This window comes from Pan troglodytes, chromosome 7 (assembly GCF_028858775.2).
Source record: "Pan troglodytes isolate AG18354 chromosome 7, NHGRI_mPanTro3-v2.0_pri, whole genome shotgun sequence".
NCBI lineage: Eukaryota > Metazoa > Chordata > Mammalia > Primates > Hominidae > Pan > Pan troglodytes.
In genome coordinates, this window is record NC_072405.2 from 109,830,681 (window position 1) to 109,847,147 (window position 16,467).

A 16,467-nucleotide genomic window follows, 5' to 3' on the forward strand; every position below is an offset into this window, starting at 1 on the left:
GGAATTGAAGTTAAGAAACGATGACTGTAAAATATGCAAATAGGCACTCTCAAAATAATAATGTAATTTTGCCATACATGTTTGTAGTACAAAGACTGTACAAATTTAATGAAAATTGTCTTTGAAAATAATGAAATGGCTAATAATCTTTTACTCTATCTTTTAGCATACGGAGGCATCAAGAAAGGAGAGCAATTTTGACCCCCGTTTTGACAGATTTTTCTGTCCGAATAACTGGAGCACCTGCTGTCATTTTCACCAAAGTAGTTTCTCCAGAAAATTTGCATACTGAGGTTAGAACATAATTTTGATTTTATTTTAGTCTAAGTAATGGAATTGCTCCTCTTTGTTTGTTAGGGATTGCCACAGTTTCAGCCCATAGGACTTCAAATTAGCTCATTAATAATAATGGCTACTATCATAGCTAACATTTATGGAGCACTTTGTAGTACTCTTCAGTTATTGCTTTCCTTGTAATAACTCATTTAGTCCTCATAATAATCTTATTTGCTACTCCTGATATCCGTATTTTGTAGATGACAAAACTGAGGCATAGAGGAGCTAACCAAGCTACCCAGATTGTTATGCATACCTTAGTTGCCTCATATATAGCTACTCTTGTTGCCCTCTAGATTGTTATAAGGTTCAAACTGATCAATAGAAAAAATAATTATAAGAGGAATCTGAGAAGCTAAATTTCTATAAAAATGAAAATTATCCTTGTTTTTATATTATTAGCTGCTAATTCTACCAATTGCATTCATACTATTTAACCTACTAGTATAAGATCAATTATTTGCAAGTTTTCACAGGATGTATGCCACCAATAAAGCCAAGTTATTTTTAGTACAAATTTTTGTGCTCTTGGGTAATGTTACGGTGACTATTTTTTTTAAATCCTGAATTGGTATACTTTTTTCCCTTTTTGTCAATACTTGAGGAATAGAATAAGAATTCTAACTAGAGTGAATGAATACAGAGAACTTGTGGAGGAAAAAATTGTTTAACCAAAAAAAAAAAAGGATAATTATTTCAGACATGCTGTTCTTTATGGCTTTATTAAAAGCTGCTCTAAGCTGTCTCATTTGCATTTGGACTAGTCATAGTCTCCTTAAATCCATTCCTCTGGATGATACTATAAGGGGAAGATCTGTTGGACATTTCCAAGCATTTGAACATTGTCCACATGCACATCATGACAAGAGGCAGGACTTATTAAGTGAAACTATTGTATTGGTTTTTTGTTTTGTTCTGTTTTCCTTGTCTGAACGGTTTTCCAGTGATAAATGTTCAAGTGACTAGGTTTTGCAGAACAGCACCAATTAAGTTATGGACATCTACCCAATGCTGCCAAGATTTTAGCAGTTTAAAGAAGTGATATTAATTAGTCTAGCTGTCTTTAGCTTCAACACTCCGTTTTCTTATAAATCATTTAGAGTATATCCTTTGGAGAATATTCATACTGTGGCTCTTAGCAATTAATTGCCTGCCTAAAATTGTCTGTTTACATCTGTCTGCCCAACTAGATTATAACCTCCTCAAGAGCAGGTTGCCCTTCAAGGCCGACATTATTCTTTGTGATATTCATAGGACTCTACTATCGTACCTAGTACTTAGGAAATGCTCAGTAAATATTAGTTGGTTTGAATTCATGAACAAGATTATGCTACACAATTATATTGTTGCTACATATCGAAAACAATAATAATAGTTTGAGTTATGGAAAAGTCAAATAGGTATGAAAAGGTGAAGACTTCTTATTGTTAGTTGTGTATATCTAGCACAAGGCCCAACATACAGCAGGCCCTCATAAATATGAAATTTATCTGTTAAATTGTGTCAAGTGGCTGTGCTCACCATTTTTGCTCTTCTCCTTAATGTATGAACTTGAGTCCTAGGAAATGTCACCAAAGTAGTGAAGGTCAAATAAGTAAGAATGATAAATTATCATCTGAAAGCGATCATGTTTCTTTATCTGTATTCTACCGTTTTTGCTTCAGGAGATTTTAGTGTGTGGCCATTCCTTAGAAGTGAATATAACCACAAACCTGGACTTCTTCCTAAGTGTGGCTCAAGTTCAACTCTTACATCAGTTAATAGTAGCAAATATGACTGGACTGGAACCATCAAACAAGGCTGCAGAGGTAACTGTTACCTGATTTTGATCAGTCTTACTGCATTTGTTCCAACTTTACATTCACAGTAGGAAAACTATAATTAAGCTGACTGCTTTCTGCTTAATTATTCTGTGTTTAACTTTATTCAAAATATAGTCATAAGTCATTTTGGATTGATATTCTTTATTTTAGAAATTTGTTTGGTCTCTATTCCTCTTATTTATCATGTATCTTTGCAAAATTGCTGTGGACTGACCTCAGAGGAACCTCTGTTTTATACATAATTTTATTAGCCTGCTGAAGTTCTAAAGTATGATGCGAGAATCCTGGTATAGCTTTCATTTACTCGGATACATTACAGTAATAAGGCCTCTTTTGGAAGTGAACTTTCTAAGAGTACTATGGGAATATCTTCAATAAATAACTTGTAAAGCATTTGTTTCCCAAGCTCAGTGGGAAATGAATGGACACAATCATAAAAGTTGAATGCCTGCCTAGAATTTTAATTTTGATACAGTGTTCATTGGAAGCCTGTGTTGTAACCACAAAGTATGTCAGCAAGAAACAAAGAAAGCTATTCGTTAGATTCTTCTCAAGATATATTTTCTTTGCATTTTGTTTCCACATTTCTCTAACATTCTGTACTTAGAATAAATATTTTATAAAAACTCAGGTGAACAAACTGTTTATATATGAAAAAGATGTTGCTTTTATTTTTGTCATGAGTTGTAAAGAAGGCTTTAAGTTCTGTTTAGTAAGAAGGTAGGAAATGAAGAGGAATTTAGGTCTCAAGTCAGCACTGTTTCCATTCTGCCACAGATTATGTATTATAACTGTGACATTATTCTTTCAGTCTTCTTTATTTTTAAAAAAATTATTTTAAAATGATAAATCTTTTATCTTTTGTAAATGATTTTCTAATGTAATCATCCTTTACTAGCCATGATATCTATTTATTCAATATCTATTGTAAAAGGACTTTAGAACTACATATTGTCCAAAATATTGAGTTTTTAAATATACATTAGGGAATCCATAAAAATGTAATTATATGACATCAAAATAAGCAAATTAAAAAATATTTCCCCATGCATTTTCGATGAGGCCTCTGAAGCAAGTTGAGTTGGATAAAAGTAAATTACATTCCTATATTATTTGTGCCAATTTTATGAATGTCTCCTGTCAAAGAAATCTAACTCTCAGATCACTGATTGTTTTAGGATTCACATAACTTAGCAAATTGGTTATTAACTATTTATCTACATAGTTTTAATGCCTCTTAGGGGGATCAATTTCAGTAAATAAAGGGATACTCGGAGTTACTATCCTTCCCTGAATGTTGAATCATTACTGACAATTCCATAAACTATATAGGCATTGTTTTCTTCTGCTTTAAAAAGGTATCTGTGGCTATGTGTTTCTTCTTAGAGATCATATTACAAGTACAGATGACATGAACATTTTTAAATGGTTAAAATGGTAAATTTTATGTTATGTATATATATATCACAATTAAAAAATACAGGCTATATAATGAGAAAGGACTGTTTGGACCTTTTCCCAACCCTGGTGGGACATATCTGTAAAACTTTCAGTATTTTAGAAAAGACCTACAGTGCACTGGAAGAATATGATTCAATTTTTAAATTATTAGCAGAACTCATATCTGATAGTCTATGAATATAAAGACATTTTAGTTACATAGAACACTCCGTAATAAGTCAAAGGTATATTTTGAAAGGGCTAGTTGATTGCCTTTAGTGTGGTTTCACAACAACACTACCAGAATTTTTTTTTTTTTTTTTTGAGATGGAGTCTTGCACTGTCGCCTGGGCTGGAGTGCAGTAGTGCCATCTCAGCTCACTGTAACTTCCACCTTTCAGGTTCAAACGATTCTCCTGCCTCAGTCTCCCACGTAGCTGGGATTACAGGTGCCTGCCACCATGCCCAGCTAATTTTTTTGTATTTTTAGTAGAGATGGGGTTTCACCATGTTGGCCAGGCTGGTCTCCAACTCGTGACCTCGTGATCTGCCCTCCTTGGCCTCCCAAAGTGCTGGGATTACAGGCGTGAGCCACCGCGCCTGGCCTTTCTTTCTTTCTTTCTTTCTTTTTTTTTTTTTTTTTAACACGGAGTCTCACTCTGTTGCCCAGACTAGAGTGTCATCTCAGCTCACTGCAATCTCCACCTCCTGGGTTCAAGCAATTCTCCTGCCTCAGCGTCCCGGGTTGCTGGGATTACAGGTGCGTGTCACCATACCCAGCTAATTTTTGTATTTTTAGTAGAGACGTGATTTCACAATGTCAGCCAGGCTTGTCTTGAACTCCCGACATCAGGTGATCTGGCCCCCTCAGCCTCCCAAAGTGCTGAGATTACAGGCGTGAGCTACTGTGCCTAGCCAACAATTTTTTTTTAAAATTCCTTTTGAGAACAAAAGAAAAATAGGAAAATTAAACCTGGCTAAGTTATTGGGAAAATGGAGGAAGATATATATGTTAGTATATATAATATAATCCTGATATTATAAACAACTACTATTTCATAGGAATTATGGATTAATAATAAGAATCCCATTTATCAGGTTTTCTAGAAGGCACCCTGTGAATTATAGACCAGTAAATGTCAAATCTGTTCTAAGTCCACCATCTGATACTATGTTGATGCAACATAGTTCTATAAGAAGAAATTATGTATATTTAATTATGTATAATTAATATATATAACATTAAATATGTATATATATTTCTTTTCTTTTCTTTTCTTTTGTTTAGTAGAGATGAGGTTTCACCATATTGCCCAGGCTGGTGTTGAACTCCTGGCCTCAAGGGATCCATCTGCCTTGGCCTCCCAAACTGCTGGGATTACAGGTGTGAGCCACCACTCCTGGCCTAATGTAGTATATTTTTTGAAGGTGTTAACATTTTCAGACAACCTTTGGCAATATTTATTTGAAAGATTAATTTTGGCTGGGTGCCTAGTGGCTCACACCTGTAAGTCCAACACTGGGAGGCTGAGGTGGGCGGATTGCTTGAGCCCAGGAGTTCACAATCAGCCTGGGCAAGATAGTGAGACCCCATTTCAACAAAAAAAAATTAAAAATTAGTTGCATGTGGTGGTGTGTGCCTGTAGTCCCAGCTACTTGGGAGTCTGAGGTGGGAGGATCACTTGAGCCCCAGAGGTCGAGGCTGAAGTGAGGTGTGATGGTGCCACTCCACTCCAGCATGGGTGATAGAGCAAGAGACCCTGTCTCAAAAAAATAAAAGGAAGATTAAAAATTATTCAAGAATAATATCACTTGGGAGGCCAAGGTGCGGGCAGATCACTTGAGCTTAGGAGTTCAAGACCAGCCTGGGCAACGTGGCAAAACTGCATCTCTACAAAACACACACACACACACACACACACACACACACACACACACACACACACAAATTAGGCAGGCATGGTGGCATGTGCCTTTAGTCTCTGCTACTTGCAGGGCTGAGGCAGGAGGATCACTTGAACCTGGGAGGTCGAGGCTGCAGTGAGCCAAGATCACACCATTGCACTCCAACCAGGTAACAAAGTGAGACCCTGTCTCAAAAAAAAAAAAGTATAATATGATAGGGGGATTATGTATTAGTGGAGGAAACATCTATTCAATAAACAAAGGGGAAAAATGCACATATCTTTGAAACTAGAAGTGAAAACCGTAATCTGAGGATTCTTGCCAGAACCAATATTTAATATTAATTTTAATTAAAAAGACAACTAACACATAATGAAATTTACCAGTTCACAGCCAAAATGACTGGATGATGGATTAGGAAAATTGTCTCCCACATTAAACAAAAATTTTCCAATATTTTTGTTCTGAAAAATGTGTTTTAGATGGGGTGAGGCCACTAGACCAATGGGCCTGTATTCGTACTATTAGATTTTCACTGTCCCCTTCAAGTACTATAATTTCCATGATTTCTAGCTCCCAGAATATTTGGTTTCTGCCTTTAAATGAACCTTATTTCTCTATACATACAGGTTGAGTCCCCTATCTGAAAACTCAAAATTTGAAATGCTTCCCTGAGCATTTTCTTTGAGAGTCATGTCATGTTAATACTAAAAAAATTTCAGATTTTGGAGCATTTTGGATTTTGAATTTTCCAATTAAGGATACTCAACCTGCGTTATGACAGGCTGAGAAATTACATAAAAGAAACAAATTTAATATTCAAAAATCAAAATGCATTCCATATTACAAAATACATTTCCTTCCTTATCTAGCTCGCTGCGATAGTTCACCATCCCATTCTATATTTCATGTTTCCGTGACATCTGGCTCTAGAGGACTAGTACAACAGGCACGTTATTTGGGATTCTTACATGTTAGTTCCTTGCCTTTTACATGAGGTGAGAGTCAACCTTTTGGATACCTTAACAGCCAAAGCCAAATTTACAATTCTAAGTTTACTCCCAAAACAGAGCTCCACTACTCAGCCTTGACTTCTTAACCAGTGTTTAACAGGACTGTGGTTGACACAATTGGTTTACCCTTCAGAAGGTTCTTTACCTTCTTACAAGATAGTCTTAGTCTCATAAAGGCCCAATTATATAATCATGGGCATTAGTTTATTTATTATAATATGGTTTTATTTTTATCAAATTAGTAAATGAATTTTAACAACCAAATTTTGCTAATGAAATACATCAAAGTAGCATCAATCCCTGATACCCTCACCTCATTCTGCCCAACAGTCAGCCACTCTTTATAAGCTGTTTCTTCAAGTATTTATTTCCATATTTCTAAATAACCTGAATGGCCTATCATATCTTGATTCCCTATTACCGTATTCACTTGCTATTTGTTGTTAATAAGGGTTCTATCTCTTCTGCACTTCCTTTCTACACTTCCATCTTCCCAGTATTCTTATATTCTTTTTTGTCAATCTTAATTGTTTTCATTATAAAGATGATATAAATATTGTTCATTGCTTAGTGAATTAATGTAGTGTGATAATATTTCTTGTCATTTTACTATTGAAGTTACTCATTGCCACATTTTCTTTTTTTTCTTTTTTCTTTTTTTGAGACGGAGTCTCGCTCTGTCTCCCAGGCAGGAGTGCAGTGGCACAATCTCGGCTCACTGCAAGCTCCGCCTCCTGTGTTCACGCCATTCTCCTGCCTCAGCCTCCCGAGTAGCTGGGACTAGAGGCGCCCGCCACCACGCCCGGCTAATTTTTTGTATTTTTAGGAGAGACAGGGTTTCACCGTGTTAGCCAGGATGGTCTCGATCTCCTGACCTGGTGATCCGCCCGCCTTGGCCTCCCAAAGTTCTGGGATTACAGGCGTGAGCCACTGCGCCTGGCCACTCATTGCTACATTTTCTATTTACTCAGTTTTTAAAAAATCTCTGTCTTCCCTCTCACTAATGCACACCCCATTCCCATCAGTGGCTCTACCATAGTTCCTCGCAATTTAATTTTTCACACTGTAAATCTTATCGAATAGCATCACCTCTGCTTTTCCCCCCAGAGCCATTTTTCCTGAAGTTCTTTTTCTGCCTTCTCTGTTCTGGGACTGTTAGTTCTCTAGACCTGCTGCACACTTGGCATAAAACAGCCAGATGAGAGAAGATTGTGATTTGAGGTTGCTGTAAAGAATGTTAGAGAAAATCTAGGGAACAATAAAATAATGTGTTCTTCTATTAATATAAATTAGTAAATTGACCAATATCTTTATTCTATCATTCTAAAATATTAAGTATTATTATTTACTACATTAAAAAGTATAATAGTATAGAAAAATGTTGTCTGGCTAATATCTACTTGGATATTTAAAGTTTTTTATGAAATAGAAAATAATGCATTGGGCTTTTTTGCTATGAACTGTCATTGAGCTTATGCCATGTGAAGTGATGGTAGAGGTTGTTTGGGGTGGTATTTTACTGTTTTAACTTAGAAATAATCAGTTTTGTAGTTGTGCTTCATTTTAGGCATAGAAATTCTTGTCTTTTAGTCGAAAGTGAAAAATTCTCCAAGACATTCTTGACCAAACTAAGGATTGTCAGAAATAATTAGAAATAGGAACTTGAAGGTAAAGAAGAAGGAAAGGGACTTTAATTGTGTGGTTGCGTAATAACAGATGTCTTCTGGAATAGAATTTCAGGTAAGATGAGGGATATAGAGGAAATGAATAACCAAAATGTATGTGGGTAAAGGGGGGTTTGAGAGAGGAAACTGAGACTGGCATGAAGGAGTATGTCGATTTTCTGGTCGGTCTTGCTGCTTACTCTCTTGAGGTAGTCATGAATGGAAAAAGCCAGATCAGAGGCTACATATTTCTGTATTTAGGAAAGGAGATGGGAATTTTGGACGATATGCATAGGGTGACCTCCTATTGGTGTTGCTATGCTGAGTATTTTGTTTCCTTTCAGAGGCACCGGGATAGACCACTTGTAACCAGGCAATAAACACAGACTCCAATAAAATATGGATTCAAGCAGAGCCTTAAAAGGACAAGAGGGGCTGTGACGGAATACCTCAAATTTCTTAAAATCTAGGCCTGGAAAAGATATTAAGTATTTTACTGCCTATCTTCTCCAAGGGAAGGATTTCTTAGGTACATTGAACTCTCACATCTGTCACAATTTTAGTTAGGCCTTCTCAACGTTAAAATTAGTGTAATTTTCTCCTGATAAACAAGCTTGTGCTGAGACAGGAAAACACCACAGTTGCCTCAAAGTAGATGTAAGACATCAAGAAGACAATAAAATTTTAAAATTTTCAGCCCCGATGATGTTTATCCCTATAGATTTCTTTGCCAGAAATCCAGTAAATGCATTAAGTTTTCCTCAGGCTCCAGTAAACTGTCTACGCTAGTCTTATTAGGCATTGTTCATTGAGAGCTTACTATATGCCAGATACACTGGCTACAGTCTGACAGAGGTTTGAAAAATAAGTACACTATGGTCTCTGCCCTCTAGGCTTTTATAATCTGGTTGAGAAGTAAAGCATAGACAAATGGAATGATAACTAAGAACTCAGAGCAGTATATGAAAAGTGTTAAATATACTCTATGGAAAATTAGACTTATGAGTCCAGGGAAGAAAGAGAAGGCTTTAGGCCAGGTGATCAATGATCTAGCTTCATGGAGAAGTGGAATACATAGAAAAGAGTAGCCTATTTATTTATTCAATAAATATTGAATGCCTCCTATGCGTCAAATACTATTATGGATACTAGGGTGACAGCATTAAACAAAAGAGGTAACATTTCTGTTTTCATGTCTAATGCACATATATTTAGTAGGGAAGACAGACAATAATAAATATTTGGAACTACCTCAAAATATAAATACACCTACTCGTGTGCAGAGATTATATAGCTTTACATTTTCTGTAACTGATTTAATCTTTCTTACAAGCCTAAACTTCATTTAGATTAAGGATGTTGGTTGTTAGAGAAGAGAAGCAGTAAGGGAGTATACATTAAATTTGCCATCAATAAAAAATAGTTTCAACATGGAGAAATAGCATGAATAAAGACGTGGAGGTTTCTAAGCATTAGGATTTTTTGGTAGGACAGTGAAAAAAATTAATCTTTCTAGAGTGAAGGAACTGTGCAGGGAAATAATGGAAGATACACTAAGAAGTGTGTATTTTATCACGAGCAGTTGGGAACCAAAGTTTATAGACTTGAATGAATGGTATGACATAGAAGAAATGGTATTTTAATGAAATTTGTTATGCTTAGTCTTTTTTGGCAAAGGATTTGAAGTGGCATTCAATAAAACATAAAAAATGAAAACTGCAGACTAATACCTCTGGAGAATATGGATGCAACAATCCTCAACAAAATGCTAGCAAACTGAATCCAGCAACATAGAATGAATTATACACTATGGCCACATGGGATTACCCAGAAATGCAAGGTTGGTTTAATATCTGAAAATCAATTAACGTAAAGCACTATATCGGTAGAATTTTTTAAGTCATATGATTATCTCAATAAGTGAAAAAAATTTTTTGACAAAATCCAATACCCTTTCATAATAAAAACATGCAACAAACTAGAAATAGAAGGGAGCTTACTCAACTTGATAAATCACAGTTATGAAAAACTCACAATTATCATCATAGTTGATGATAAAAGACTAGATACTTTCCCCCTGAAATCAACAATAAGACAAGAATGTCTGCTTACATCACTTCTATTTAACATTGTACTGGAAGTTCTAGTTGGAGTAGTTAATTTCACCCAGTATGCTTCCAATCCCTTACTATGTTTAACTTTATAAGCAAAAACTGATCATATGGAGGTCCTCTTACAGAATGAGAGACTCTTAGAACTGTCAGGTACTTCAGAAATTGTGTTATTTAATTGATTCATTATCATTCATTAGCCCACATGAGAGTGAAACTCTACTTAGCCTCCTGCTGCCCTCTGTGAGCCTTCTTGCACTCCCCACTCCTCTTTTCAGTGGACACAACCAGAAAACCTCAAGTATCCTCAGAGTTTGACAGAAACAGGAGAGGGTATAAGCTTGATGCCATATTAAGCTGTTTTCCATTGGATGAGGAAAGCATAGCTTCCTGTTTGTTAAAACGGGATTTCTGTTTTCTTAAAACAGTATAGGTTCCTGATTCTTAAATTTCTTCCTGATAACTTCTTCTCTTAAATCCAGATGATTTTTCTGATGGAATCCTTGCTAGAAAGCCAAGTTAAGGCCTCAGAGCTGTTCATTTATTTGCCATCCACCCTTTAGAAAATGCTTAGACTGGGTCAGTCAGCAGTCTATATCTATGCACTTAACTCACTGTCCAGGGCACCCAAACATTTATAGAAGAGGAAGATTCAACATAGCAATGTCTAATACCTGAGTCATCCCGTCTTCCCAACTAGTCTAATCGTTCTTAATGAGTCTTGCTGTCTGTCCCCCTATTTTTCTGTTATGGCCTGACTTTTAATATAAGGCTGATTCTGAATCAGATTAATCAAATGCATGTTAAATTTGAGTGGTGGTTTTGTGGGGAGAGGGAAAAGATGGGCCAGTAAACCCTAAAACACAGAGCAATTATTTTGCACATCTTTGAAAGTGCTTTACAACAAATGAAGAAACAGTCTATGCTCATGGATGGGAAGAATCAATATTGTGAAAATGGCCATACTGTCCAAAGTAATTAATAGATTGAATGCTATTCCCATTAAACTACCATTGACACTCTTCCCAGAATTAGAAAAGAAAACTTTTTTTTTTATACTTTAAGTTCTAGGGTACATGTGCACAACATGCAGGTTTCTTACATATGTATACATGTGCCGTGTTGGTTTGCTGCACGCATTAACTCGTCATTTACGTTAGGTATTACTCCTAATGCTATCCCTCCCCCATCCCCCAATGACAGGCCCCGGTGTGTGATGTTCCCTGCCCTGTGTCCAAGTGTTCTCATTGTTCCATTCCCACCTATGAGTGAGAACATGCAGTGTTTGGTTTTCTGTCCTTCCAATAGTTTGCTCAGAATGATGGTTTCCAGCTTCATCCATGTTGCTACAAAGGACATGAACTCATCCTTTTTCACAGCTGCATAGTATTCCATGGTGTATATGTGCCACATTTTCTTAATCCAATCTATCATTGATGGACATTTGGGTTGGTTCCAAGTCTTTGCTATTGTGAATAGTGCCACAATAAACATATGTGTGCATGTGTCTTTATAGCAGCATGCTTTATAATCCTATGGGTATATACCCAGTAATGGGATGGCTGGGTCAAATGGTATTTCTAGTTCTAGATCCTTGAGGAATCGCCACACTGTCTTCCACAATGGTTCAACTAGTTTATACTCCCACCAACAGTGTAAAAGTGTTCCTGTTTCTCCACATCCTCCCCAGCACCTGTTGTTTCCTGACTTTTAAATGATCTCCATTCCAACTGGCATGAGATGGTATCTCATTGTGGTTTTGATTTGTATTTCTTTGATGACCAGTGATGATGAGCATTTTTTCATGTGTCTGTTGGCTGCATAAATGTCTTCTTTTAAAGTGTCTATTCATATCCTTTGCCCACTTTTTGATGTGGTTGTTTGATTTTTTTCTTGTAAATTTGTTTAAGTTCTTTGTAGATATTGGATATTAGCCCTTTGTCAGATGGGTAGATTGCAAAAATTTTCTCCCGTTCTGTAGGTTGCCTGTTCACTCTGATGGTAGTTTCTTTTGCTGTGCAGAAGCCCTTTAGTTTAATTAGATCCCATTTGTCTATTTTGGCTTTTGTTGTCATTGCTTTTGGTATTTTAGTCATGAAGTCCTTGCCCATGCCTGTGTCCTGAATGGTATTGCCTAGGTTTTCTTCTAGGGTTTTTATGGTTTTAGGTCTAACGTTTAAGTCTTTAATCCATCTTGAATTAATTTTTGTATAAGGTGTAAGGAAGGGATCTAGTTTCAGCTTTCTACATATGGTTAGCCAGTTTTCCCAGCACCATTTATTAAATAGGGAATCCTTTCCCCATTTCTTGTTTTTGTCAGGTTTGTCAAAGATCAGATGGTTGTAGGTGTGTGGTATTATTTCTGAGGGCTCTTTTCTGTTCCATTGGACTATCTGTTTTGGTACCAGTACCATGCTGTTTTGGTTACTGTAGCCTTGTAGTATAGTTTGAAGTCAGGTAGCATGATGCCTCCAGCTTTGTTCTTTTTGCTTAGGATTGTCTTGGCAATGAGGGCTCTTTTTTGGTTCCATATGAACTTTAAAGTAGTTTTTTCCAATTCTGTGAAGAAAGTCATTGGTAGCTTGATGGGGATGTCATTGAATCTACAAATTACTTTGGACAGTATGGCCATTTTCACGATATTGATTCTTCTATCCATGAGCATGGAATGTTCTTCCATTTGTTTGTGTCCTCTTTTATTTTGTTTAGCAGTGGTTTGTAGTTCTGCTTGAAGAGGTCCTTCAGATCCTTTCTATGTTGTATTCCTAGGTATTTTATTCTCTTTGTAGCAACTGTGAATGGGAGTTCACTCATGATTTGGCACTCTGTTTGTTAATATTGTATAGGAATGCTTGTGATTTTTGCACATTGATTTTGTATCCTGAGACTTTGCTGAAGTTGCTTATCAGCTTAAGGAGATTTTGGGCTGAGACGATGGGGTTTTCTAAATATACAGTCATGTCATCTGCAAACAGGGACAATTTGACTTCCTCACTTCCTGATTGAATGCCCTTTATTTCTTTCTCTTGCCTGATTGCCTTGGCCAGAACTTCCAACACTATGTTGAATAGGAGTGGTGAGAGAGGGCATCCTTGTCTTGTGCTGGTTTTCAAAGGAAATGCTTCCAGTTTTTGCCCATTCAGTATGATTTTGGCTGTGGGTTTATCATAAATAGCTCTTATTATTTTGAGATATATTCCATCAATACCTAGTTTCTTGAGAGTGTTTAGCATGAAGGGCTGTTGAATTTTGTTGAAGACCTTTTCTGTATCTATGGAGATAATCATGTGGTTTTTGTCATTGGTTCTGTTTATGTGATGGATTATGTTTATTGATTTGCATATGTTGAACCAGCCTTGCATCCCAGGGATGAAGCAGACTTGATCATGGTGGATAAGCTTTTTGATGTGCTGCTAGATTTGATTTTCCAGTATTTTTTTATTATTATTATACTTTAGGTTTTAGGGTACATGTGCACAACGTGCAGGTTTGTTACATGTGTATATATGTGCCATGTTGGTGTGCTGCACCCATTAACTTGTCATTTAGCATTAGATATATATCCTAATGCTATCCCTCTCCCCTCCCCCAACCCCACAACAGTCCCCAGTGTGTGATGTTCCCCTTCCTGTGTCCATGTGTTCTCATTGTTCAGTTCCCACCTATGAGTGAGAACATGTGGTGTTTGGTTTTTTGTCATTGCGATAGTTTTCTGAGAATGATGGTTTCCAGTTTCATCCATGTCCCTACAAAGGACATGAACTCATCCTTTTTTATGGCTGCATAGGATTCCATGGTGTATATGTGCCACATTTTCTTAATCCAGTCTATCGTTGTTGGACATTTCGGTTGGTTCCAAGTCTTTGCTATTGCGAATAGTGCCGCTATAAACATACATGTGCCTGTGTCTTTATAGCAGCATGATTTATAATCCTTTGGGTATATACCCAGTAATGGGATGGCTGGGTCAAATGGTATTGAGGATTTTCGCATCAATGTTCATCAGGGATATTGGTCTAAAATTCTCTTTTTTTATTGTGTCTCTGCCAGGCTTTGGTATCAGGATGATGTTGGCCTCATAAAATGAGTTAGGGAGGATTCCCTCTTTTTCTGTTGATTGGAATAGTTTCAGAAGGAATGTTCCCAGCTCCTCTTTCTACCTCTGATAGAATTTGTCTGTGAATCCGTCTGGTCCTGGACTTTTTTTGGTTGGTAGGCTATTAATTACTGCCTCAATTTCAGAGCCTGTTATTGGTCTATTCAGAGATTCAGCTTCTTCCTGGTTTAGTCTTGGAAGAGTGTATAAGTCCAGGAATTTATCCATTTCTTCTAGATCTCCTAGGTCATTTGCATAGAGGTGTTTATAGTATGCTCTCATGGTGGTTTCTATTTCTGTGGGATCAGTGGTGATATCACCTTTATCATTTTTTTATTGCATCTATTTGATTCTTCTCTCTTTTCTTTATTAGTCTTGCTAGCAGTCTATCAATTTTGTTGATCTTTTCAAAAAACTAGCTTCTGGGTTCATTGATTTTTTGAAGGGTTTTTTGTGTCTCGGTCTCTTTCAGTTCTGCTCTGATCTTAGTTGTTTCTTGCCTTCTGGTAGCTTTTGAATTTGTTTGCTCTTGCTTCTCTAATTCTTTTAATTGTCACGTTAGGGTGTCAATTTTAGATCTTTCCTGATTTCTCTTGTGGGCATTTAGTGCTATAAATTTCCCTCTACACACTGCTTTAAATGTGTCCCAGAGATTCTGGTACATTGTGTCTTTGTTCTCATTGGTTTCAAAGAACATCTTTATTTCTGCCTTCATTTCGTTATTTACCAAGTAGTCATTCAGGAGCAAGTTGTTCAGTTTCCATGTAGTTCTGTGGTTTTGAGTGAGTTTCTTAATCCTGAGTTCTAATTTGATTGCACTGTGGTCTGAGAAACAGTTTGTTGTGATTTCTGTTCTTTTACATTTGCTGAGGGGTGCTTTACTTCCAATTATGTGGTTAATTTTAGAATAAGTGTGATGCGATGCTGAGAATAATGTATATTTGGTTGATTTGGGGTGAGGAGTTATGTAGATGTCTATTAGGTCTGCTTGTTGCAGAGCTGAGTTCTGGTCCTGGATATCCTCGTTAACCTTCTGTCTCATTGATCTCTCTAATATTGATAGTGGGGTGTTAAAGTCTCCCATTGTTATTGTGTGGGAGTCTAAGTCTCTTTTTATGCCTCTGAGGACTTGCTTTATGAATCTTGGTGCTCATGTGTTGGGTGTATATATATTTAGTATAGTTAGCTCTTCTTGTTGAATTGATCCCTTTACCATTATGTAATGGCCTTCTTTGTCTCTTTGATCTTTGTTGGTTTAAAGTCTGTTTTATCAGAGACTAGGATTGCAACCGCTGCTTTTTTTTTTTTTTTTTTTTTTTTTTTTGCTTTCCATTTGCTTGGTAGATCTTCCTCCATCCCTTTATTTTGAGTCTATGTTTGTCTCTGCATTTGAGATGGGTCTCCTGATGAATCCAGCACATTGACGGGTCTTGACTCTTTATCCAATTTGCCAGTTTGTGTCTTTTAATTGGGGCGTTTAGCCCGTTTACATTTAAGGTTAATATTGTTATGTGTGAATTTGATCCTGTCATTATGATGTTTGCTGGTTATTTTGCCCGTTAAATGATGCAGTTTCTTCATAGCATCGATGGTCTTTACTATTTGGCATGTTTTCGTGGTGGCTGGTACCAGTTGTTCCTTTCCATGTTTCGTGCTTCCTTCAGGAGCTCTTGTCAGGCAGATCTGGTGGTGACAAAATCTCTCAGCATTTGCTTGTCTGTAAAGGATTTTATTTCTCCTTCACTTATGAAGCTTAGTTTGGCTGGATATGAAATTCTGGGTTGAAAATTCTTTTCTTTAAGAATGTTGAATATTGGCCCCCACTCTCTTCTGACTTGCAGGGTTTCTGCCGAGAGATCAGCTGTTAGTCTGATGGGCTTCGCTTTGTGGGTAACCCGACCTTTCTTTCTGGCTGCCCTCAGCATTTTTTCCTTCATTTCAACCTTAGTGAATCTCACAATTATGTTTCTTGGGGTTGCTCTTCTCGAGGAGTATCTTTGTGGTGTTCTCTGTATTTCCTGAATTTGAATGTTGGCCTGCCTTGCTAGGTTGGGGAAGTTCTCCTGGATAATATCCTGA

At 36.8% G+C, this 16,467-nt stretch overlaps 1 protein-coding gene across 18 annotated transcripts in view; it reads left to right on the plus strand.

Annotated features, from left to right (window-relative positions):
- The window catches only part of VPS13B (vacuolar protein sorting 13 homolog B), an 861,798-nt gene that overhangs the window by 563,823 nt on the left and 281,508 nt on the right, over nucleotides 1-16,467 (plus strand). For all 18 annotated transcript variants that reach the window (XM_054657406.2, XM_063816458.1, XM_024345440.3 and 15 more), the window contains 2 exons: nucleotides 167-293; nucleotides 2,001-2,144. In XM_054657406.2, the coding sequence (XP_054513381.1) occupies nucleotides 167-293; nucleotides 2,001-2,144 (271 nt within the window). The remainder of the gene's footprint in view (nucleotides 1-166; nucleotides 294-2,000; nucleotides 2,145-16,467) is intronic.